The 26,504-nt window shown below is 41.8% G+C and overlaps 1 protein-coding gene across 4 annotated transcripts in view; it reads right to left on the bottom strand.

The window, feature by feature from the left end:
* The window catches only part of LOC307228265 (AP-2 complex subunit alpha-2), a 29,092-nt gene extending 5,562 nt beyond the window's left edge, over positions 1-23,530 (bottom strand). The window contains exons 1-20 of one of the 4 annotated variants that reach the window (XM_079997884.1): positions 23,377-23,530; positions 22,351-22,419; positions 17,733-17,875; positions 17,461-17,654; positions 16,861-16,990; positions 15,055-15,156; positions 14,635-14,743; positions 14,338-14,488; positions 14,003-14,171; positions 13,178-13,315; positions 9,807-9,989; positions 9,584-9,681; positions 9,023-9,254; positions 8,064-8,246; positions 6,705-6,848; positions 4,043-4,194; positions 3,516-3,598; positions 3,231-3,319; positions 2,878-3,002; positions 2,378-2,494 (exon numbers count right to left, since the gene is read on the bottom strand). In XM_079997884.1, coding sequence (XP_079854010.1) covers positions 2,378-2,494; positions 2,878-3,002; positions 3,231-3,319; positions 3,516-3,598; positions 4,043-4,194; positions 6,705-6,848; positions 8,064-8,246; positions 9,023-9,254; positions 9,584-9,681; positions 9,807-9,989; positions 13,178-13,315; positions 14,003-14,171; positions 14,338-14,488; positions 14,635-14,743; positions 15,055-15,156; positions 16,861-16,990; positions 17,461-17,654; positions 17,733-17,875; positions 22,351-22,419; positions 23,377-23,443 — 2,678 coding nt within the window. In that variant the 5' untranslated portion in view covers positions 23,444-23,530. Of the gene's footprint in view, positions 1-2,377; positions 2,495-2,877; positions 3,003-3,230; positions 3,320-3,515; positions 3,599-4,042; positions 4,195-6,704; positions 6,849-8,056; positions 8,247-9,022; positions 9,255-9,583; positions 9,682-9,806; positions 9,990-13,177; positions 13,316-14,002; positions 14,172-14,337; positions 14,489-14,634; positions 14,744-15,054; positions 15,157-15,527; positions 15,611-16,860; positions 16,991-17,460; positions 17,655-17,732; positions 17,876-22,350; positions 22,420-23,376 lie in introns of those variants that run through there. The other 3 variants (XM_079997886.1, XM_079997885.1, XM_079997887.1) reach the window with 3 other exon arrangements.
* Positions 23,531-26,504: the final 2,974 nt, after the last annotated feature.

The raw sequence follows: 26,504 nt of genomic DNA, 5'->3' as shown, positions 1-26,504 counted from the left end.
CCTGAAGCAAGAGAGCATTTATAGAAACAAGAATGCTTGACCCAAGAGTGTTAAAAACTTCTTTCAGTAGGTGAGAGAGAATACTATCTTGGGAAGAGTTTGTAGGCCGCAGATAATGAATTACTTCTAATAACAAGGAGTGTAGGTGTTGGCACAATATGAGCGGTTATAAGAGTATTGAACGCACTGAAAATAACCTAAGGCCTTTGAATATTATTCGAGGCAAGGTTTGATATGAGTGCTGTTTAAGCAGTTTAGCTTGTCCTTTTTCCACTTTCTCTCAGCCCGTCTACATGCGCGTCTTTGAGTGCGGGTAGTGTCATTCAGCAATGGCTATGAAAGTGTTTTAGTGCATTTGCACACAGCATTGCACTGTTGCCTCAGAGCAAGAAGGTCCTGGGTTCGATTCCCGCATGGGGCGCTGTTGGCACCGTACTCCGGGTGGGTTATTTCCCAAATAGGAGCCTTTCTGTGTGGAGTTTGCATGTTCTCCCCGTGCTCACATGGGGTTTCTTCCACCTAACGTCAGTAAGAACCCCCACCAAAAACATGCAATCATCATTGTCTGACCAGCGATGGACACTCGTTACCAGGTCCCCGGGCGGGTCCATGAATGCTGCCCACTGCTCCTGGCTGTGCCTCCGGAAGAAGGACAAGCCAAGGATGAGTTTAATGCAGAGGCCTCATTTCACTGGCCACCATCCAAAGCATGTGCGTGTGTGTGTGTGTGTGCATGTGTTGTAGTGTGGTGTGCTGTGTGACAATTAAAGATTCTTCATTCTAAAGTAGGGAAGGTTGCCTTCTGTATCTATGCCCTGAAGTAAATGGAACACCCTGCCTGAGGACTTGAGAGAGGCCCTCACACTGAACACTTTTAAAAGCAGGTTAAAAACCTTGCAGTTCAGTAGTCTATGGCTGAGTTCTGTATGTGTGTGTGTGTGCGCGCGTGTTCTGTGTGTTGTGAGATTTATGTTTGTGTTCTATAGGCTGTGAGATCTGTTTATTCTGCACTGACTGTTCTTATGATTGCGCAGACATTTTATATATTTTCTTTGATTGTATTTCTCTGTAAAGCGCATTGTGTTGCCCTGGTATGAAATGGGCTTTATAAATAAAGTGTGACTTGACTTGACTAATTCAATCTTGGTGTGTGGCTCAGAAATACTTTCCCTTTCACTTAAATATAAACATATGAAAAAGTACAATGAGAGACACCTGCATGAATATACAGTAGATACCTGATGTGACACATGGAAAGATACTTCGGTGTCCAAGGCTACAGGGAAGAGATGTGAGATATTCCCAGTGGCTCCACTTCAATTCCAATTACCACCACCAATACTGTACCTGCCTGCCCAGTGACATCCCACTGGCACCTTTGATGTGTGCTCAGTGCCAACAGTTCCGTGTAGGCCCCCTCAGTGGCTACCATCCATCCTCATCTACTATCACCAATACTGATACAGCACCATGTCAGGTCTCAAGGTAGTGAAAGAAATTATCTTGCGCCAACATCTGCCAACGACCTCCAGTCCCTCGCCTTACCCAATTTTTCCAAATTCCAACTACAAGCCTGTACTGCGAGATTCTATCCCTCCTGCAGAACAAACATCCCACGCCAAACAGAGTCAACACCATGTATGGAAAGTCTGATAAGATATCCAAGTCTGGGGCCTGTTATGGCCATCGTCAAAACCGTCACCCATCTTTCCTGGAGGTACTTCATGGTTGACTGTGAGGCATGCTTTATGTCATTGTCTTGATAGAATACCCAACCAATTTTCAACTTCAATGTCTTGACTGACTTTAGAACATTGCCCTCAAGAATCTCTTGATATTTGTTGGAATGCATAGTTCCTTCCATCCATACAATATTTTCTATGCCCCCAGTTGCTACACTAGTAACAATGAGTACTTCCAATACAGAAAGGTTCCCAGATTTTTACACAGGGGCTTTTTATTGTGACAAAAATGTAAAAAATGTAATTTAAAAAAAACCTCATAAATTTTGAAAAAAGGTGTTTAACTTGATATGGTTTAGAGTTAAGGTCAGCTTCCATACACTTAGTTATTCATTGTAACATGTATGTTGATATGGGGTGTCCACATTTTTGCAATCTACTTACTGCAAAAGAGACCTGCTTTGTGTCGTCAAAACTCCCATACCTAAGCTACTTATGTCCTGTTTTTTGTGTGTTTACAAATGTAAATGTATCAATTATACAGGTATTTTTGCATAGAGAAGCCTTAGAGAAGTTTTTAGGTGGACTTCTTTTGTTAGTCCCTCTAGAATTTTAGCCATCACTGAGTATTCCAAGCATGTAGTGCACAGTACAAAAGTGATCTTATTTCAGAGCTCTGTGTGATTAGCCCTTACGCTCCAAGCTGTTTCCAGCGCTGGAAGAAGTCTTGGGACATCATTTCGGTGGGCTGGAAGAACTTGTTCAGCATCACAGGGAGTTTTACTGCGATGTTTTGAAGAATTCCACCATACCTGTGAACACACAGAATTGCATAGACCATGGGGTGCCTTGAATTTTATGAGCAAAATTTTCCAAGCAGCATATTTACCACAATGTCCTGGAATTGCAAAGACATTAATTGCACTGCGTGCTTTGAGCGCATCAAGGTGCATACTGCTCTTTTTTGGATCATGGTGAAAAAATGTTGATTATCTTCTGTGAGTTTTAGCTATTTAAGGCACAAAAAGGGAAAGGAAGAAAAAAGTCCATTGTTGTAGTGGCATAGTCTTAATGATGTAAATGGTACACAAAATGCATACAAGTTGGCAGCTAAGCAACGGTGAGATAGACAGTTTTGGGCTACGGAAAATCTGAAGGTTCTCAGAAAGTGGTGGTTCTTAAACAGGATACCGACCTGAACTGGATGTCAAGTAGGGGGGCGTCTGTGAAATCGGAGACACACTCAATGTTGAGAATCTGTTGGACCTGCGCGCCACCATCTACCGTGGGGTCTACAGTCTTGGCGTGGATGTTCAGCTGTGAGGGGGGGGGCGCGGTTAAGAAAAACACCAGGCATCATAATGTACACAGTCTCACAGGACTTGTGTATTGACAGGCAAAGACGTACATTCACGACTTTGGATGCCAGTCTGTGCTAGCTTGCCGCCAAGAGGAAAGACAGTTAATCAAAATTAAGTTCAAACACAAATATTTAAACTTGATAGGCGTGCTTTCATTTGCATACATGCAAACAGTGGAAAGGATATGAGTCTTCAGGATGTCCTGGCTGCTTATTGTTGAGGAGAAGTTGAGGAACTGGGTGGATGTCTTATTGCCGTAGAATACGTAAATGCGCCCTAGGAAAAAATAGTGTGTCATGGTTTTTCAGTTATTTAAACCCATTGCAAGAATTCTGAATTCACTCCACTGGATCAAATTTGTCCATCTGTGTGTTAGCTATCTGTAATGCTAGCTACCGAATCTGGACAGACCAAACCATTATGTGATACGTGAGTGTATAGTGCTGACCAGACAGCGATGAGCCCCACTCACCCAGATTTTGTCTGTACTCTGCCTTGAGTCCGATCTGCAGCAACTGGTTCTCATAGAGAACACCATTGTTCTTACATATAAATCTAGAGACACACACAGACAGACAGACAGACAAATTACCATTATTATATCCAATTATTATTACGTTTTACTTTTATCAAGAGCAATAGATATGGATACACTAAAAGACAGCATCACATGTTCAAAGACCTTTTCTCTATCCCAGTAGTGCACACACACGATAGGAGTGCGCAAGGACGGGTGGTCATAGGATCACACAACTTTGGATTCTCGCATGTACGATAGGAGTCAAGACTTTTGAGATTTTAGACAATATCAAACCAACATGATATTCTCACAACAAGAGCTCTGGTGTGCACTATGCATTACAGTAAGTACAAGAATTTAGCGTTAAGGCTTAAAGTGAGCACATGTCTGGAATCCAACACATGACATTTGGATCTCCCAGATCAAAAATCATATATACAACTGTTTTTAATATATATTTTTTCTTTCTAATTACTCACCTGGAAAAATTCTCCTCACATACACTGGCAGTCAAAACCTTGAGAGGCGCGGGGGCAGGGTTGTCAGAGAAGACGTCTACCAGCAGGCTAGCTCCTGCGGATGAAGCGGAGGGGTTTGGACCGAGCAGGTCCGTGGAGGGATAAGGGGCAACCTGGGGTGTGTGTGTGTGTGTGGGGGGGGGGGGTCAGGTAGGGTGTGAAAAACGTTTAGGGAAGGGGTGGAAGATGGGGAGGGAGGGAGTGTAATGGAAGGGAAGGGAGGGGTTATATCGTCAACCTCCTTGAAGAACACACTACATCAGTGCGTGAAAACAAAAGATTTTGTATGATGAATGAAGGCATGCAAACACAAATCGCTGACTGACATCCCTCGGATTTGGTCGTGACATACTCAACTACGGGACCACCAGCTTAAAGTTTAATGGACATAGGTGAGAATCATGAGGATGAGGATTCTGCATCAATCTGTGCTTTTTGAACTTTCTCCAGGGGCCTCAGTCGTCAAACTGTGTATGTAATGTGACTCAAAAGGGAGCGTACGGACAAAATAGACAAAAGTGCATAAAATAATTTAAAATAATAAAAGAATCGGCGATTCTCAAATGTGTATTCAAGCAAAGAATGAATGTATTGACTTTATGCTCTGGATCGCGCTGAGTTAAATAATGTAGATGTGTGTGTGTGTTTTATACTGGTGCAGCCATTTGTCATAGAATAAATTTGATTCTACAGTACCAAAAAAAAAAAAATCTTTACTTTTCCCTCAAACTCATAGATATACGCACTTTTTAAATCATGAATTGTGATCAGAATTATTGATGGAATCAAATGATTCTAGAGTTAGGCTTGCTTAATACTGACTGGGACTAGAGACCCAGCGGGTATCACCTGGTTAATTTAGCACAGCTTACAGAAAGAAATAAGCTCTGAAATGAGCTCTGAACAGTTGAACACTAAGCAATGGAACCCTCACCCTCCAAGAGCAGTACACCAGCACTTTTACAGGAAGATGCATTTCTCTTACAACCTGTCCACCGTTTTTTTGTTTTTTGTTTTTTTAATCAGAAAAATAATGATGAAAATAATGACTTTTTAGTTATCAGGTTGACATTTTGTCAGTTGAGTGTACCAATTGCCTCGCTTGGACTGGTGAATCCCTGGAACACTGACCGATCTCTAATAAGTAACATTTGATGTCCTTATCAGTGTACAGCTATTTCAGACCTGCCAACCTTGGGAAAATATTTTGAGTACCACAATAGTGTTACAGGGAGTCTCCGTGGCATTTGAGTTACTGCAGCTAAATCACTCCATCAGTTAGTCACACCGTAGCTGTCTTGTAATGAGGCTTTTTGGATAAAAGCGTCTGCTAAATGACTAAATGTAAATGTACAGTATACAAATTAATCTCATTCGGATATACCGCTTGAAATGCATCATCTCTCATAGTTACCAAACATATTTACCAACTAAAGAGGCACCAATTGCAATTTTCTTGGCCGATTCCTATTTATGATTTTTTTTTTTTTAAGTCTGACCTGCAGATTCCGATTTGTTATCTGCTGTACATTAATGACAAATACATCCCGTGATCTGATCACGCTCACGTGATAGGACAGCTGCACATACGGAGTACCGCTGCAATTTTCAGTTACCACAATACTAAGATTGCTGATTTTGACACTGTTTATTATTGTTCATTATTTACTATGGAACAATAATAGAACATGAAACTGCCCATGAGACTATCACCAGGTTTCAGTATAATTCAACCTGTAACTCTCACTAAATTTTAGTAGGACCCAACATATAACTAACATGGAAATATCCAATTCAAACTTCAAATTAAGTTCTCTTTCACTTTAAGTTCAAATATTATAAATATTATATTTACATGGTATTTTGCAAATAAATTGCAATCATTACAAAAAACAAACGAAAGAAGTTGGCAAATAAATAAATAAATAGCTGACTCTTCTCACTTTTTGTTCACTGGAAGTCCTCCTTCCCTCACAGTGCGTTAAACCAAGTGAATCAAATCAAACGACTCGTTTTATTGAGTGACTCGTCAAGAAAAGTAAAAAAAAAAAAAAAAAGTCAAACTTTTCATCACGATCGGAGCTCCACTGTGACAGTGATAGAATGATGATGATGAGAGATGTCGGATGAAATGTTAAAATATTGTCAGGCGATAAATAAATAATTTATCTAATCTTCTTTGTTTACCTTAAAGTACCTCAAAACAGCGGACATTTTCTTTCTTTCTTTTTTGAGCGTCAACTACGCAACTACGTTACATTGGTATCGGGTTTGAGTATTGGAGCATTTTTACGAGTATAGTACATGAGAACAGTATCGGACGTGTATATATATATATATATAATTATTTTTTTTTGCATAGTTGTGGCTGGCATTTCGTACCTGCGTATTATGATTAAGAATTGCGTAGTTGGTACACAAAATGCGTGCAGGTTGGCAGGTCTGCTATTTTATACCCTGAAATTCAACTACGCTAACAGCCTTGTTCACTGCCCCCCCCCCCCGGTGGAGGTCACCGACGTGGGAAAAGGCTTTTAACAAACGGTGTACCGCAATTGAGTTAGAGAGAGTGGACCACAAAAGAAACTCTGTTTTAACACATGCCACAGCATCTAATCTGTACCATCATTCCAGTAGAGAGGATGATGGGAGCAGCACAGGGTGCGAGGAGAGGGGTCTGCAGGAGGGAGAGAGAGGAGACAGGGCGGGGTCTGTTGGAAGGAAGAGGGGCTGGAGTGAGAAGGTCCATCACCACGGTGGGAGAGAACTGGAGGAGTGTGTTGGGGGGGATGGGTGGTGGGGTGCCAGAAGTGGAGGGAGGGAACAATGTAGAAGCAGGAGAAGGAAGCAGAGGTGAAGTTTGAGAATTGGCAAGAGAAATGCAAAGAGAAAGACAAAAACCCAGAGAATAAAAGAAAATGTCTGTGGTTGAATGGCTGTGGCAGGGGCGAGGTGGACGTCACGTGACCCATCATGTGACATTGTGTACAATTAGCCCACAATTACTGTATATACTGGTTTTTGTCACTGTTTAAAATCCAAATTCAATACATTTAAGAAATACACCAATTGAATGCATCAGTACATTCAAGGTTAAATTAATAGTAGATCCCTACTATGCTCCTTTTCAACAAGTTAATATAGGTCTCTAAGGTCCCCAAAACATGTTTTTAAACTTTTTTTCTGAAAATACCGCTCAGATTATGCATTCTAGCCATTCTAACATGCCTCTAAACCATCCTGTACGGTCTGGACGGTCTGTTTAAGTGGGTGGTGCTTCCCTCCTAAGGCCCCTAGTTTTGTGAACCAATGGGGTTTGAGCACAAGTTCTGGGTTCCGTTGTATTGAGTCCGTAAACCTTAACTGATTTCACCTCATCAAGTCTTTGTTCAAAGAGCAAAAAATGTGTTCAAAATCTTCATCAGAACAAATTTGAGGCGAGAAATCTTCACCAAAAGTAGGTCTACAAGGCTTAAAGACTTCAGTTTGTTTGTTTGTTTGTTTCATTGTCGACACCGCACCGGGACACCACACACAGGGATTTTTTGTTTCATGTTAATGTCGGAAAATAAAATAAAAAATACATCTACACTAAAAACACACTATTTTTACTGGTTTTGTTTGGAGAAATGCACCGCAGATCGTGTGCACCATTTCTTCACACTCGTGCTGCCTCTTTGCGATGAGCAAGTCTATTGATTGAGTCCAATATCCATCTAGCAAAATCCTGAACCTCAGAAAATGTTTGCTCCCTCTATCACAGATGCTGGCCAGTAGCCTAGTGTTTGGCTGGCTTTATTCACCACTGGACGCAATGGTGTTGCTCATTGACAATGTTCAACTCTTAAACACAACACCCCCCCCCAAATATGTACTAAATTTGAATTGCACTGAAAGATCCAGTAACTATTGCCGTGCAAAAAATAACAAATAACTAAACAAAAAATCGAATAAAAATACAATCGTTGACTTAACTCATTACCTTACTGGCAGCATCACTGTTGTTGCTGTGCTCTGTGCTGCCGTTGATGCTGCGCTCCTTCTCTCTCTCGCGCCGTGCCTCGTCGATATCAGCCACGTTGCCGGAGCCCTTCTTCTTCTTCAGCTTGGCCAGGATGGAGGACTCTCTCTCTGGGAAAGGGGGCATCTCTTCCAGGACTGTCGCCTGTCGAGGGGCAGAGAAAGGGACCATTGTTGCTAAGAGCCCTTCACCATAATGATGCATAAGCTTTACCATGGCACAAATTATCTTTGTTTACCTAGTTTAAGAACACTTCCATTTCCTTTCACCTATAGCGTTTCAATTGTTTCAAACAGAGAAACAAAGGGGCACTGTAATATGGATATAATATGTAAGTTTGGTCTTTGAAGTAGGATGCACGATTAATCGTATTAAAATTGCAATCATCATTTATACTACTATTGGATCTTTGAAGTCTGCAGAACTTTCCTTGTCATCATGAAGCTTTGAGCTCTTTGCCCCCTGCAGCTGGATGAAACTGAGCTCCATTTGATATGCATTTGCAGCCTGCCACTTTGCCACCCATGTAAACTGGCGGTGTGAACATACCTTCACACACGCAGGCTGAAGTTACAAAAACATATGTTAAGTGCTGTCAAATGTTCAGATCAGACAAGGTTAATGTATTGATTTGAAGTTTTTTGGATCATAAATGTAAATAAAAGACAATTCATATGTTTGTTCCTGTTGGCGTTTAAGAAAACAACCTTGGATCAATTTAGGTCAACCTAATATTTTATTCTAGTGTATGACAAACATTGTCGCTGGGTTTGGATGAATGTGTGAGTCCGCTCTAAATAAAAAGGTTTTAATCTCCTCTTTACCAAAGAACTGATACGCCATTCCGCAGACTATGGAGCCAGCTGAGAAAATTCCTCTGTTAATCCCTGTGTTATCTCCGTGCCGTGCCTCTGACTCACCAGTATGTCCGTGCTGGCGATGCAGCTGAGCCTCAGGTATTCCACTGCACGCTGCTGCAGCTCCACGTCAGCATTGCGGAGCTGGCTGTCGGAGCGCAACACCTCCTGGATGGTGGGCTTCACCTCTGGAAACAGGTTGATGAACTTGATGTAGGCGGAAAGGAGCAGCGCCCGCGTGGGCACGGAACACAGGTGGAACTTGGAGTGGAGCAAGTTGAATTGCACCAATGGGCTGGCCGGGCGGGCAAAGGGAATATCTACGTTAGTTTTGTTTCTGTGCGAGTCAAATAAGTTGCATTCATTCCGTTTCATTGTTTCAAGATTCTAGAATACAGATTAAAAATCAACTTGGACTGACAAACCTGATGTGCATTACCTTTACAAGTAGAACTCATGATCGAGGTTGCATTCTCTTCTCCCCCATGGCTTAGTGTACAATAGTGTAATACATTGTAATATTGAATGATGATAATAAACACTGTAATATTGACTGATGTTAATATTGAACATAGCCATTTGTGCAGTGCTACCAGCAGGGTGAGATATGTATGCTGTTTGTACCTGGAGCGTGAGTCTCCAGCGATCAGGTTGCCAAACTCTCCCAGAATGTAACCTCCAACCTTTACCAGGTTTTCATGACAGGCAGGGGCTTGGAGTGCCTGAAAGGTATGCACAGGGAAGAGGGGGGGGGGGTGGAGGTTTGAAAAGACATACCCTCAATCCTCTTGTTATAATACATTGTATATCTAGAATATGCGAGTGGCGTAGTAGGATGTGCAGACACCTCAAAGACGGTCTTAGCAGAATAGCCCTGCACATCCTCCTGGTTGATGACGATCTGGATGACGCGGTACCACACTTCCTCACTCACATGGTCTCCGGCCACACGGATGAGGTTGAGGATGGTGTCCACGTACCAGGTATAGTCCACAGCGTACTTCTCCGCCAGAATGGCCACCTTGAGGACCTGACAAGAATGGAGACAAAGCTGACTGATGTGGGAATTGTCTTGAAGATGAACCGAAATCATCAAGTAATATGTCCGCAAACCTTGAACACATTCAGCAACATTAAATTACTTAATTTTGTTTTCATATTGGTATCCATAACCATGGGTGGCTGGTGTAAATGGGCTAACATGGCTCCCTGTAATTTTTATAAAATAAAATAAATATAAAACACCCTTGTAGAGCACACCTGTCCTCTTATTTCATGTCAATAACTATCTTGAAAACAATTATTTTGAATTTTGGTCAATCCAATGAACACAGCACCACCAAGCGGCCGTAAAAAAAGTGTCAGGCTGCAGGTCTAGTAGTTTTCAGCCCCAAGCTGCCGCTCAGGAACAGGAACTTTCCCCAGGAACTTGGAGCCTTTGGAGGAACTCTGTGTGTTTCCACAGCAGGGATAATGGTCTAGATTAAGTTCTGGGAAAAAGGCCCTGCTCGGAGGGTAGTACATTTCAAAAGTCCAGAAACTTTGGAGATGGGGCTTTCAGGGCTGAACATTTCTGATTGGTCAAGCACTTGCAGCATTTAATTTCAGACATAATTTTTAAAAATCTGTGGCTGACCAACTTTATGTACAGTTTGTTCTTGTTCTACAAATGTTCTGTTTGTGCAAAAAACTGAATGACCCTTTTTTTCCATTTTCTGATAATAAAAAGCAGCACGTGTATGTGTGTGTATATATATATGAATACAAAAACTGACATGTGGTGTGTAGCGAGTAAGATTTTGCCCTCCCACAAAGTACACCCAAGTTCGATTCCCTGTTTGAACTCATGATTTTTAATCTGTTTCAAACTTGATAATAAAAACTTGATTATGAGAGAGACATTTTTTTGACAGTTAATTCAAAGACAGAAGAATACAATGGATAAAGACAGAAACCAGTGATTTCCGCTATGACTTTGGTTGTCTTTCTTTATCCATTTTATTGTTCTTTCTGGTGTATAGTCTTCTGCATTACCACCATCTACTGGACTGGAGCAGTTTGTTGTATAGTTTTTGGAATTAGAAATGGAAGTAAAGAGGCTGGGGACACATCTTCCAAACAATTCACAACTTAAGTGGAAGGACATTAACAGTTAGTTTTGTGTTTTCATAGAAAGTTCTGGCCGACGCAGAGTTCCTAGAATTGTCTTTTTCGTTTCCGATGTATCAGACAATGCATTTGTCACTGCAGTGCATAATTCTATTTTATATTAGACAGTACATCACTGTGGTCAAGCACTGGCTGCGGACGACAGCAGGTTCCCTTTCACACGGTCATCAAGCTGCCTCGAATCGGCCCAATCAGGCAGGGAGACTTCTAAATGTTTTGTCTGTCTTGCAGATGGGATCGGCGCACGGGTTTGTCAGCAGCCATTCCTCCTGTGCCCGAGATGATTATTATCAAGTTGATCATTATAATAATCATCATTTTGTTATTTATACTTGTGACAAGAAGGTATTGGTGGCAGATGATCCGCAGATGATCAGCTGTGGCGACCCCTAACGGGAGCAGCCGAAAGCAGAAGAAGATACTTGTGACAAGCGTACCTTATTGTGTAAGGTGACAATAAAGACTCATGTTGGTGCACCACGGCCAGAAAGACTCCGTCTCCCTCCCTAAACCCTTATCTGTGGGCAGAGACCCCCACAATCACTATGCTAATTGTTTCACTTGTTATACTTGTGTCGTGTCGATGGTGTTGTTTGAGCAGCCACACCTGTTCTGGGTCTAGGTAATTGGGGCTCTGGATCAGAGTGGCTGTATACCTGTTGCTCGTTGACTGGTCTCACGAGCAACAGGTAAAACCCCCATCCCCACACACACTCAGGAGAGGAGCCCTTGTCATGACATGCTGTCCATCTGCTCTGGGGCTTGTTCCATCTAGCCCCCTCTCGACAATAAACTGTATTTTCTCAACCCCATTGTCCGTGTCTCTGTGCCGGAGGGCCCTGAATACACCACTTGGATGGCGTGTGGTAGGCGAAACTGACACAATACTATTAGATGGAATCTGGTTATAGCAAGATCTATAGTTTCACTGCTGTGACCCAGGTAGAGGCTATCTAAAATGCTATTCTGCAGTGCGAGTTATTCGCAGGTTTTCAACTTTTATATCACCCTCCCATCCAACCAGTCACCACTGTCTAGTCCTAATTACTAATCATGAGCTGACCTTTGAGTGACAGGTACACCTTACTCACCAGCCAGCTATAGGCAGTGAAATTAAAAGATAGGCTCAGCTCAATCCTAAATTGATGATTTGGTCTGATTGGCTGTATGGGTGTATCTCATGACACCAGCATTATCAGAAAAAACAGATCAGCGAAGAAAAAAAACCTAATTTGTTCCATAGTCCATGCATTTGTAACATCCCTACTATATTACTATAATACTCTGCCCCAGTACTCTGGAATGCCCTACCTGTGGAAATCAGAGCTGCTACTTTCTGTTGAAATATTTAACACAAGACAAATTTTTACAGACTTTCATTTGGTTAACCACACCCGTCCTGTTAGCTTACATTCATATTTTAGCACTGGAACAGGACATCTGGATATGAACCTACTGTGTTCTACCCACCCCCACCTTTTTTTTTTTGCTCTGAGAGGGGAGGGTCAGGCTACTGCGAGCTACCTGGATCGGGCCTGATGAGGACCACATTCCTGGAGGCGTCTACCTGCGGCGCTCTGCCCCAGCAAATTGACTCTCATACTGTTTCGCTTTGACATTACATTGTATAGAAGTAAAATATCCTATGATTTGCCCTGTTATACTATCATTGTTGCCCACTCGGCATCCATTGCAGCCTGGTCATCCTGGAAGGGGGATTCCTCCTTCTGTGGCGCCTTCAAGGTTTCTTTCTTTTTTCCCCCCTACAGGTTTTCTGGGAGTTTTTCCTTGCCCGGATGAGGGTTCAGACCAGGGGATGAGGGTTCAGACCAGGGGATGCCGTTGATTTCTCTGTGAATTGTTGGTTTGTGAAGCCCTTTGAGACTATTGTGATCAAGGGCTATACAAATAAACTAGACTTGACTTCTAATTAACACAAATTTCTACTTTTTCTACATAACTTATTTTTTGGGTGATTTGATGGGTAAAGTTTGTTGTTTCAATCTGGATAATAATTTAAGGATTGTCGTGCGTGTGTTTAAAACCCACTATCTCCTCTCTGATGGAGTAGTCAGCCGTCTCCAGGTAGCTGAGCATCTCAGCCACAATCTGCTTGGCGTTACTGCGGTCGCACATGGCATAGAGGAGGTCCACTGCCCGCTGGCGCACACTCACGTCTCGCTCCGTCTGTCATGAGAATGCAAGAGTGGCAGGGGATCAGAAGGCAGGTCACATTTTGCACAGGGTGAAAGCAGCACAGGACAGGGCAGAGGTTTGTGCCTTACCAAGAATGTGATGCAGTAAAAAATTAGAACAGAAACTGAGCAAAACTGAAAACTGTACACATATAAACAGAAGCTTGCAATGAGTAGCACTTGTAGAGCTTACTTGCACTATGCCAACTTGTGAGGTCAATATGGGCAAATGTCAGAAAAAAAAAACAATACATAGAAGCAGTACATATAATAATGTTTTTTTTAAGTGGCACGCCCATAGCGATGACAAATTTCTGCTGGTCCATTCAGTAATAAACACTGAATAAACCCTTGACTGGTTCCTACCAAGCTTTTGTTCGTTGTAAAAAAAACAATGCGTGAAGAAGGAAGAATCCCAGCGAGCTGGAAGTAAGCGATAATTATTCCGATAAGGAAACTTGGGAAGGATGCCAGTAATCCAAAAAACTAAAGGCCTATTGCCTTGACATAAGATATCTGGAAATGAATGGAACAGATGATCAATGAGAGGCTAATGCTGTAACGCCTTAATTTTCCTCTAGGGATCAATAAAATATTTATCTATCCATCTATCAGATTCTACTAGCAAGAGCTGAAAAGCACAGCAGAGGCTCATGGCGCTGATGGTCACAGGACTCACCTTGAGTGCGTTTATGACCGTCTCTATATGCGTTTTGACAGCCTCGTGGGAGAATTCTGAGCTGGCCAGGGTGCACATGCTCTCCAAGGCCAAGTAGCGCAAGTTGGTCTCCCGATGCTGAAGGAACTGGCCCAACTGGTTACAGGCACGCACCAGCAGGGTGGGCTCACTGAGAAAAGGCAACGGGAAAACAAAAAAGGGAATGGAGAGACAGTGTGCAGCGCCCATTATTACACTGAGGTTTTGGATCCACTATATTTTTATAGGATCATAAGAGTGCCGTCCCAAAGTATACTATAAGTGGAGGGTGGGGCTGTCTGCTGGCGTGGTTGTACCTGTCGTGGTGGATGATGAGGGAGATGGCCTCAAACAGGACGGCGTTCTTGGCGTTGGAGTGCTGCACCTTCTTGGACTTGGGTGGCTCCTGGGCCTTGTTGAGGATGGTCTCCAGACACTCAGTCAGGCGCCCACGAAGTCCTGTGTCCTCTAGGGAACCAGGTGGGGGGGACAGAGGATGAGGAGCTAATTCCTAACGACTGTATCATGAGATTAGGGGGATGTCTGTTTTTCAGCCATTCAGGAGTTTATCTGTAACTTAAACACTCAAATTTAAACGCAGAACTGTGCTGTACCGGGTGGTGGGTAACACTGGAGAAGACGCAGCAATTTAACCGACAGCCAGGGCGCTGCGACAAAGTAGTATGTGTAATCTTGCAGGTCAATGGAGGCTGAAGTGACAATCTGCGGACAGGACATGTTAAAAAACAAAAAACATATTGTGCTTGTCAGCACGGGACTATACTTAAAATTTGCTGAAATGTGAAGTAATCTAAGGAATTATTAAAGTATAAGAGAGAGAGAAGAGTAAGGGCAGAAGTGAGAGAGCAAAGGGACTAGGACAGGAACTGACAGCTACCTTCCCCATTCGAAAATGCACAAACTATGTTTATCTAAATGTTGGAATGATCACATTGCAGAAATGTTAAATGTTACATTGAGGTTACATGTAAGTAGTTCTATGTAGAAAAGAAAAGAAAAGAAAAAACACCTACCCTGCTGAGCCTGGCCACAGCCAGAGACATAGAGGTCTTGAAGTCATCCTGACTCTTCTGGGCCAGCGTGGTTATAAGGCTGGTGGCTGCTGTCACCACTCCCTAAAGGGAACATGAGCAGGTAAAGATAAACCGCTTATTCAGGAGGGTGAGTAGAGCGTGGTATCTTGTGGTATATGACATCTTTGGTGTTGGAAACCAGGCATCATCATTAACAGGATTCTGACTAATTAGAACTAGCTCGATATAGCTAGACATTGTTATTATGGAACAAGTGCATCGTTGCTAATTATGTTGACCATAGTTTTTCCTTTTGTTTACACTGAGCTGAAGAAATTGTTGAAAAAAGATGAAATTATCCTTTAAAGTGGACCTATTATGCTCCTTTTTACACAAGTTATTATAGGTCTCTGAGGTCCCCAGAACATGTTTTTGAAGTTCTTAGATTATGCATTAGAGACATTCTAACGTACCTCTAAATCCATTATGTTCCTCACGCTCTGTTGAAATGGGAAGCACCAGCCTCCAATTTAAAGAGGCTATGACGAGCATGGCTACGATGAGCAATCAACGAGCATGGCTTCCGGTTTTCGTTCAATTAACTCCGTAACTTTCACCTTATTAGTCCACAAAAATCTTTTTCTGAAAAAATTTGAGAATACATATAAGCAATCAAGTTATTGAATCTTCACTCATATTAGATCTACAAGGCTTAATTTAAAACTTTGTTCCGACTTTGGTTGCCGTGCTCCAGGCTTGTGGGAGACACGGACATCACAGCGGGACACACGGGGCTCTCGGATGCAGGTTTTTTTTTTTCATGTATACATCAGAAAATAAAATAAAATAAATAAAATGAACTAATACGTCTACAATACGGCAGCTCGTGCAGAGAGTAGAAAGTATCTTTGAAAACCCAGTACTAGAGCGGCCTGAGCCTGGCTAAAGCCTAACCGTTTTGCGCACAGCGATTACTTTCTCATTAGTTTACCTCATTATCTGACACTTTGGCCACGTCTAATACGAACATTCGACATTGTAACATTATATATATGACAGAAACTAATTAAAGCATAATAGGTCCCCTTTAAGGTTAAGTTTGTAGTGCAGTAACAAAAGCAATGGGTTTTGCATGGAGTGAATTCTTAAATGTGGTCATTTAAACCCTGCTCCGGCAGAGCACATCTCCCAATTAGGGGCCTTTCTGTGTGGAGTTTGCATGCACCCCATGCTCACATGGGGTTTCCTCCATCTAACAACAGTAAGGATTCCCACCAAAAACATGCACAACTGTCTCGTCTGACCAGCGATGGACATATGGAACCAGGTCCCCGGGCGTCAAATGCTGCCCACTGCTCCTGGCTGCCCCCCTGGAGGAAGGGATGCCAGGATGAGTTAAATGCAGAGGCCACATTTCACCGGCGACCATCTAAAGCGTGCGTGTATTTTTTTTTTTTCTTCTTCTAAGAATTCACTCCATGCAAACTGCATACTGACCATGCTTAGTTCTGGGTATTTTAAAATTTTCATAACAGATAGTTTTTTTTTTTTTTTTTTTTTTAATTGTAAAGATACTACATTACATTATGTCATTTAGAAGACACTTTTGTCCTAAGCGACTTACAATAAATACTGTTTATCACAAAAATTCTAAATGAAAAATGGTATTCAGTGCCTGGGTATTTTGAGATAGATTTTTGATTAAATGGATAGAAACACTGCCCAGCCTCATCCGTGCCTCCTGTCTGAGGTGTTGACACTCTTATTTAGGGATTTCGCTTGAGCCTGGCTGGTTGAAAGCCTTACAAGGTGCTGGTCATTGAGTAGGTGCACCACGCGAGCTGTCCACTCCCCCATGGGAACAAGGTCAGGGGATGTCCTGTTGAGACGCAGCAAACACAGGGCAGCACTCTGCTTCACGCTGTCCATGGTGTCCCTGAGGCCGTAAGAAAGAACAAAAACAAAACCTCTCAGTTGGTTGCCAAGTTTGTATACATTCACGTCATCTTTTATGACGCTCGTACCGCATAATTACTCATTATTTTGCCAGTGTATGAACTTGAAAGTTTCTTTTCTAGAATGAACAGAAAAAGAGCAGGTTCCTAGATTTACAGACGCAAGTAATGTTTAATGGTAAACAACAGTTGGTATTAAAAAAAGGTTTAATAAAAGTATTAAAAGTTTAATATTAAATCTGGGTTGAATTCATCAAAATTAGCGCGTAGATATTCTTTCCTGTTAGGAAAATAATCAACCGCCTTATCAGAATTTATTAACCTCCAAACTCCTTTATGGCTTATTTCACTGTCTCAAAAATAATTAAACCTGTGCTTAAATTCTGCTTTTGTAGTCTACAGTTAAGAGTCTAAAATGACAACCAAACAGTGATGCTGAGGCATTTCGTACCCCGCCACGAGGATGCGTGGGATGTCTGCTGCGAAGGCCTCAGCCATCTCTCGGCTGCCCACGTTGGCGATGCAGTGCAGCGCTAGGTTCATGAAGGTGGGGTTGCGGCTGGCAAGGTCGTTCTTGATGGCGTTGTTGATGAGGCGGATCAGGTCGCTGTTTGAGTTGACCAACACCGAGATAAACAGGTAGCCCTGGGGAGGGCGGGGGGGGGGATGTTCAGTCCAGGGCCATATACCTCAAACCAATGTTGCAGTGTCCGCTGAACTCACAATCTGTTTTTCTGTGTATTTGTTGGAGCTGAGCAGGTTGACGGCCTCCATGTGTCCAAAGTCAATATCATGACCCAGGAGGAAGATGAAGAGCAGCTTGCACACATACTTTTTCTTGCTGTAGCCGTCTAGAGCCTTGTCTCCTATATGCAGGTGCACAGACAGACGGACATAAACTGCGACTGTTTTCTCATAGAACAGAATGGCCAACCTCTTCCACATGAGGGGAAGAATTGGGAAAAGGAGTAAGAAGAAGGGAAGAGAACAGTGGTCAAGTCAACTACTGTAGGGACGGGGAAATATTATGACCATTTTGAGATTTGACATGTGACGCTCACACCGCAAGATCGTGATAAACAATCTTAACAACAGAACTCTGTGTCTCTATGGTAGCGTGATACGTCATGACTTGCAGAAGTCTAAAATATATGGTGTATGATACTTTTATCAACGCAACCCTAATATCAAGAATTGTACCTAATTATACGTCATTGACATTTCACACGTACCCGAGTGAAAAGAGGGAATTAAAGCAGGAGGAGGCTGAGGATGAGGAGACTAAGGCAGAAAGATGAGTTAATTGGTATTGTAACATCATAACCTCACCAAACCCAAACTTGTCCTCACTTTACAGCTTAACTTTCCTTTTTTTTGTCTTCAAGTATATTAATATAATGTAGAGTATATTGAAGTGCCACAGAATTTTTCCATACTGAATATTGCATATTGACATAGTCTACCCAATTTCTGGTATCGTGGCAACAACATATACAGAGTGTTAACTCTTGTGGTATCTCCACTCAGTCCACTCATGTTTTATTAAAAAAAAAAAAAAAAAAAAGGTCATATACTCACAATTCATTCAAAGCCGCTTTTGCCTTGTACTTTTTGCCACAATTAACTATTTATTGCCTTTCTGTAAAAAGCCAATCAAATGTGATATCAGTGCCTGCAATTGTATGAGGTCTACTTGAACAGGAGGCTACGTTGTTTCAGGTTGGAATCAGCGAGCTGAGGCAGGAAGCACCTGGAAACACTTTGGACTTGGTCTACATTGGACATGGCCAGAGCCCTGGGAGAGCAGGTAGACTGACTCACGCTGGAGAAGGGGGAACATTAAATGTTGAACAGATTGAAGCAGTTTTCAGCTGCAGGCAAGTGCAGTGTGTCTGGGGGGGGGTAGATGCCCCACCCTGTCTGGACATCCTATCTCCCACAGAGGGGGGTGTGTGTGTGTGTGTGTGTGTAAAATACACCAATCCGCCACAACATTAAAACCACCACAAATAACCACTAATATTGTGTAACTCGCCCTGGTGCCGCCAAAACAGCTCTGATCCGTTGGGGCATGGACTCCACAAGACCTTTGAAAGTATCTGGCTCCAAGACGTTAGCAGCAGATCATTTAAGTCCTGTAAATTGCAAGGTGGGAGCCCCCATGGATTTGGCTCGCTGTCCACCAGATGCTCGATCAGATCGGACCCTAACCCCAGCCATCCACATGATATAGAAGAAAACTTGATTCACCAGACCAGGCCGCCTTCTTCCATTGCTCCATGGTCCAGTTCTGACACTCACATGCCCATTGTAGGTGCTTTCGGCAGTGGATAGGGGTCAGCTGTTTACTTAGCAAAAGAAGTAACCTCTAGAAAAAATTACCTAACTAGTCTTGCCATCTGACCCCTAAAATAAAGTATTGCCCTTGCTGGCAAAACATACAATGACATGTTCCTTATTTTATCGATAGTTTAAGGGACGTTTTTCATGAAAAGCAAAGCCTAATCCTGAACAACACCCAGTGGTGCTGGCATCCATTTTCCAAGGACCAGCACCATTGAGAACGCATCTACCCTTCTTTTGGCTATTGCCCACCATTGAACTGCTCAATTTTCCTTGTACAGTGAAGCTACAAGCTCGTCACCGGTCATAGCTCTGCCCTTTCCCGCTGGATGAAGCAGAGCTCCAATTGAAATGGATTGCAGCCAGTCGCTTTTTGCGCCAGCGGTGTGACCACACCTTTACTTCTTTGACTGCCTACCTGTGTATTGTTCGGTGCAAATGTGTGCGTACAGCTGACATTCCCTGGGAACATCTGGGTCGGTGGTGATGGGTAGTTCAGTGGCACGGGCAACAGAGTCAAGAGAACAGGTTGATGGAAAGCACTGTGAGGCAATCTGGTATTATTCATTATTAAAATGCGCTTTAACTGAGTCTGAAGATACACAAATGCCAAAATCAGATTTGATGCTGTGCTAATGTACTTGTAAAAACGCTCTTAATACCTAAATCTGATAACAATGTAAGATGATATAGTTGCGTTGAGTTCCCGTTTCGTGTTTAGATATCCATATATTTTGTTTAAACAAATCAAAAAATATGCAGTCTTCAAAATCTGTCTCACTCTTTTTGAGATCACCATTAATGAAATTTTCAGTATTAGTTCTGGGTAAGAGCAACAGTAACAGGTGTACCACTTGAAGAGCGCTAGATAAGATAAAACATTTCTTACTAAATAAGAAAATAACAATGAAAATATTATCGTTACATAACTAACCAATCAAATTGTGAACATAGCAATCTCTGTATTATCCCATTCCCATTACACATACTGTATTTGATCAAGTGCAACGTGGTAGACATTCAAAAAAAAATAGTTGCAAACATTTGTTTGACTTGAGAGACTAATCACTGGTTCCTACACTCTATACATTGGCGCAGGGTATGAAATGCCTCTGCATATTGCATATTATTACAAGTTCATCAGGTGTGTTTTTGGGAAAATATCTTATTAAATCGTTGTCAACCTCCATTGTACACTGAGCTCATCTTCAGTTCTGTCTGCAGTTGGATCACTCTTCTGTGGACATGGTTAAGTAGGTTTCCAGTATGGCAGAAAAAAATGACACGCAAAACAATACAAACAGATCCACAAGGGTCTTCTTGATGGAACCGTGCGATTATTCAGTAGTTTCTGTTTGATGTGTGTACAAAATAGAGTGGGGAAAGAACTGTCTGTGTGTCCGTGGCAAAATTATTTTTGGATTGAGAGAAAATAAATTAAAGAATAATGTATATTCCATGTTTTACAGTATATGGCAGTTGTAACAGATTTACAAAAAAACAATACAAGTTCATATTATATCCTTCTAAATGTCCGATAGTATACCTTCTCTTAAATTGCTTTATTACTGTGTTATATTGCAATACAAGCGAAGTGCTTGTCACCCCACTTGTCCTGCCTCCCCAAAAGAGAGTAAGAGTATCATCTAAGTCATACGGCCAGTATATTGGGTGAAACGGTTTCGAAAACTATCACAGTATTCGGTGGTCATTTCCAATACAAACAACACAGTCTAAAACCCATCTTGATTATCTTGATCTGCTGCAATATGGATATTCTAAGATTTGTTTGAAAAAAGAGGAAAACAATATAACCTACACCTACAAATACACCATTGGGGACCAGGCCCCAATGGTGAAGTGGAAGACTGGTGTGATTGTGCAATGAAAGGCTGTATTATTCTATTTTTTTTTTAATTTAACCTTAATTTAGCCAGGTAATTTTATTGAGACGCGGGGTCTCATTCTCAAGACCTGGTCAAGAGAACAGCAGCAATACAACACAAAGTTAGGGTCAAACAGGACATTCAATACAGGGATAAAATAGACACACAAAAGAAAAAAGTTTAAAGTGCAAAAGTGCCCAAGTGCAAAAACTGCAAAAGTGGTAATCCGATTTAAAATACTATGTACAAGAGCAAACCCCCACAGACGCTCTCTCAATATTTCTTTAAAGTCTTTTAAAAGGTCGACAGGTTTAAAGAGGTGGAAGAGATGAAGGAATGGTTCTATTTCACGGTGATGCTCGCTTGGATGAACAACAGTCACTTTCAACAAAGCGTCCGCTTTAACAAGAGCTTCAAATTTCTAGCGTTCGGTGCAAAATTTCTACTACTACTAGCCGCATCTTTAGCATTCAATCGCATTAACTCTGAAGTGTGATTGGCTGGAGATGGCCTTTAAATATCTAAACCTGGTGAAACCTGGTGCCATATTTCATGTCCGGAGGTGATGGGACCGCTTCAATATCAATGTTAAGGATTCATGACACAGTGGTGACAGAAATTAGATGGGCCTAAAACAGGGAGATAAGTGGTGCCCACTTGGGGACAATAATGGCTGAAAGACACAGAAAAGCAGATACAAAGTAAACCAGTGCAGCCTGCCTGGCGCTTTGGACAGAGAGGATGACCTTAATTTAGCAGAACACTAATTTTAGACAGCGTGCAACAGGTGGCAGAGGAGGCATTGCTGACATTTACACCAACACTGTGAGAATAAACATGTGGGAAAAGCACCAAGGAGTATGAACTGCAGCAAAGACCTGGAAACAGAGAAGACACCAGAGTGTTTACTGCCCTATTGCCAACGTTTCACTCTTCATTCTGAGATGTGTTTCCTGTTGTACCAGCAACTGCTTTCAGTGAATCGGATTTTGGGGTGTTTTGGGTTTGATCACCTCAAGCTTCAGAGCAATTACCAGTTATGAGGCAAAGTGAAGTGAAAGCATCATATCCACCAGGGCGTCTTATAAATTGGACAACAACAATCAACCTACCTTTAAATTTGGAGCGGATGTTTGCCAGTTCTTTGTTTATCCGTTTAATCTCTGCCTCTTTACTTTTACCTGTAAACAGAACACACACCAGGTTAGAGATTGCTGCATATCATAGGGTGAGGTTGAGCTTTAATGATTCATGTGATGGACAGGAAGACAATTAATAACGCTTGTTATTGATGTGTTAAAAATGATGGCACAAACAGTACAAAGTACGAAAAATATATTTTTAATTATTATTATAAAAGGGTACGTAAAAATATTACAGGACCAGGAGACAACGCCTCCTGGAGGTATTTGGAATTAAAGTGTGTTTGTTTCCAATTAGACATCGACTGAGAACATGAATAATAGTGGCAAATCGTGATCGTTCACTGCCAAATCCTGACCGGGTTTGGAGGAAAGGACTATTATCAGCGGTTATTTAGTTCGACCGAAAGCTGGACACATCTTATTCAACTTAAATCAAACCAGTCAGTCAATGAACCACTTGAGACAAAATTGTCACGGCTGTGAAGCTGGACGTTCCGCTTCATCGGAGAAAAGACCCACGCCCTTTGGCATGATGTTATAGCTACTATCAATTAGCTGGAAGGCTAATTTATAGAAGCTATAAGTGTAGTATTTATATGGCTATACGTTCGGTAGTCAGCTGGCTAATATGGACAGCTCATTGACAAACTTTACTCATTTTTCATTAAAAAAAAAAAAAAAAAAAAGAAAACACTTCCCTGCTATACTCCCCACGTTTAGAAGAATGTAAAATAGACCGCTAAGGTTAGCTTAATGCTACCTGAGAACTAGCATTAGATGAAATTACATGTCATTTATTTAGTAGACGCTTTTGTCCAAAGCGACTTACAATTAGTAAATTTGTCACAATCATACCAACTGTATGTCAGCTAAAACTTCTGTGGAGACAGGTAGTACCAGTAGAGTAGCGAATTTGCTAACGAGCTAACAGGCTCGGCAAAGTGTCTTATCTTGTGAATACGAACAGGATCAGCATAACTCAACGTAACGTACAGTTCCTGATGTCGGAGATGAACACGGCGAGGCCACGCATTCCATCTCCTTTAGAGACCGCAGGCATTGTCTCCAAAAAAACAAAATAAAAAATAAAAATAAAGCTCCTGGCGTGTTCTCGCAACACGCTATGAATTATTGAGTAAACGTTTGTTTCACCAAGGGGTGCCCTGGCTCTCCTGGCAGCTAGCTAGCTAAGTGGCGAGCGCTCGTATAAAGGGCGGGGGGACGGGGCTTGTGGAGCCCACGTCAGTAGGAAGGAATCCACTACACTAGGGTGGTGCGTTCGCGTTTCGTCAACAAGCGTAGTTGCTGTAAAGAGGGAACCTGAATAATGTGTATTCGACCAATTTTTGGAATAAAATGGAAGAATATATCCACATGCAATACTACAATAACTTCCTTTGTGCATGATACATATACGGTTTAGTTAATATATTACTTTTATGTGGTAGATTTTATAGACACAAATGCAGAACAACCAAAACTATCCCCTAATTGTGTTGGTTAATTTGTGAAATTAAATAATTTGTTGCGTCTCTCAAGTCATTATTAATCCTGAAAGTAGAAAGGCAATAAAAATGCACTCCGAACTGGAAGAAATAACTGTTTGTAAAATTTGCACTGTTTACTTTTAAATTTACTTGTTTTATTACTTTCTCGTTTGGTACACCACCATCCCCGTTTATTGCACGTCTACTGCGCATTGTTATAATTATAGTATACAATGCTGTATAGCTGTCACACCATGTAGTACAAGTTTAGATTAGTATTGTATTTGTTTGAGCGCGTTCTGCTTGTTTGGGAGTTCATTTATCCTAAAAAGGAAAAATGGGGTGCGTTTGTGCTGCATGCCATTAACATCGGAATGTCCGACCTCCTACCTGGATAGTGCACAGAAAAGGCCATTGTTCCAAGTCGGAAGTTCGGGGAAGATCGCTCGAAGTGCTCGTATTATTCTTGTCAAACAAGCACAACAATAATAATAATAATATAATACAAGCACTTCGATCTTTGTTCATTGTGCGTGTTTTCCCAAACAAAGGCAACGGGAGCACATCGAGCTCTGGAGCTGGAACTACCGCTCTGAAGGACAGAGGTTCGACGTCAGCGGAATGCAGCATCACAGCGTCAGGTAAATGCAGTGGCTTTCCTTTACTTCTTCTTGGAAAAATAAACATCACCACCTGAAGGAATCTCTAACAGCTGGGAGATTTCAACAGTAACATTATTGACGTGAAAATCAATTGGTTTAAGAGTATAAACATTTTCAAAATTCCACAAACAAGCAACCATGTAGCTTAAACTGAGAATAATGAATTTGTTATCTAAAACAAGTATTTCTTTTGAGAAATGAGAAATGCTACAGTCGCTGTACAGATCTCTCTCAAGATGTCAAATTCAGCAACAAAAGAGTTGGATAAAATCGTTCCTTTTCCAACTTTGGAGTCGCAATCTGTCACATTTTTGTTGATTGTAGATAAATTCAAGGTTTTTTGAATATGTTTACATGTTCATATTACATTTGAATCTCTTTGAAATTGCAATGACAAGATGTGTGTGTGTGTGTGTGTGTGTGTGTGTGTGTGTGTGTGTGTGTGTGTGTGTAACATAGTGGAAAAGGTTCTGGTTAAATCCCGCTAAATGGGACAACTATACCATCTGCTGTTGTAAGATTGCACCTGCATTGCATAGTGATTACAAAGGATTGTGGGGAAGTAAAAAGCTAGTTAACATTAATTTGCCTTTTCAGACAAAGCATGTGCTGTTTGTCCACAAGAGATGACCATTCTACTTTGTCAAAAATGCAGATGTGGAATAAATCTGCTGTTACCCGACCAGCTCCGGGAGATTCATTTAGACGGAAGACATATCTCTCTCACGCACACACACACACACACACACACACACACACATACAAATTTAGACAGAGGACATATCACAGAGGTCACATTGGTGCCGTGACCCGTCCATGACTACGCCGTACCGGGCAGATGTCTTCTCGCCACTGCATCATTTTGGAGGAACAGTCTTTTTTTCAGTGTATCGAGCTGTCAGGTTTATCTAGTTATTAACAGCCATATTCCCTTGAAACTGTCATTTTATCTGTGTGGGGATTTTACTATCGAGAATGGATCTCAGCAAATTTGGTATCTCTGATATGACTCCTCTAGGTTTTGGTAGGTGTAGAGTTTTTAGGAGCACACCTTTTTCATTTTCACATGGTAACCATCAGGTGGAGGATAAAACAGCTTTTGGTGGGGATTACGTGCATAGTGCTGCAAAAGGTAGGGATGCAGTGACACCTCAAAGTCAGCCTATGGTCAAGTTACATCCGCCACAGCGCACTGTTCCAAACCCTCCTCTTGATGATATGAGACTAATTGACCAAATGAGCACTATCGTGCAGCAGATAGAGCAGCAGCTAGCTGATAGCATAATGTCTTCCCTCAACACATCTAGCCCTACAGCTTCTGTTCATGAAGAAACATGCATTAAAAATGACTCCTCCTGCCACACCCTGGATCTCTCCCAAGTCCGGCTGATCTCTCACGGGGGAGTCAAAGACCCACCTGTATGCCGAGGGGAGAGTTCCTATACACTAGCTGTTAATGAATGAGAGGAATCATTGAGGACTTACATCAGAAAAAGTGGTGTTCAGCTGGAAAACCAAGCTGAGGAAATCCTCATCCACCTGAGGGGCAAAGTTAAGGATGTTGTTTCATTTGGAATAAGGAATGGTGGAATTGATGTCCAACATAACCCCAAGGCCTGCGCAAACATTTCAGCTCTAGCCATTGCTCTTCTGTGCCTCTAGCTGACTTTTATTCCATCCTTCCATAAGAAAAAGAGCATCCATATGAGTATTGGCTTAGTCTGAACAGTGCTGCTGATGTTGCTGCAGGTTGTCTAAAAGAGCAGGGTAAAATGTTTGACAACCCCAGTGTTTAAGTCACGTGTATGTTCATCACACTGCTCCAGTAAAGATTTAGCTCTCACCTTTTGGTCTAAGATAATGGATACATGGTCAGCTTGTGAAGTTCAAAAAGTGTTTGATGAATACCATATAGAGAAGGGGCTCAGGTCTTCTACGGAGAGGAGTAGCAGAATCAACATGAATAAGGCAT

This window comes from Zeus faber (assembly GCF_960531495.2).
Source record: "Zeus faber genome assembly, chromosome: 3".
NCBI lineage: Eukaryota > Metazoa > Chordata > Actinopteri > Zeiformes > Zeidae > Zeus > Zeus faber.
This window is presented reverse-complemented; position numbering and strand designations above follow the sequence as displayed.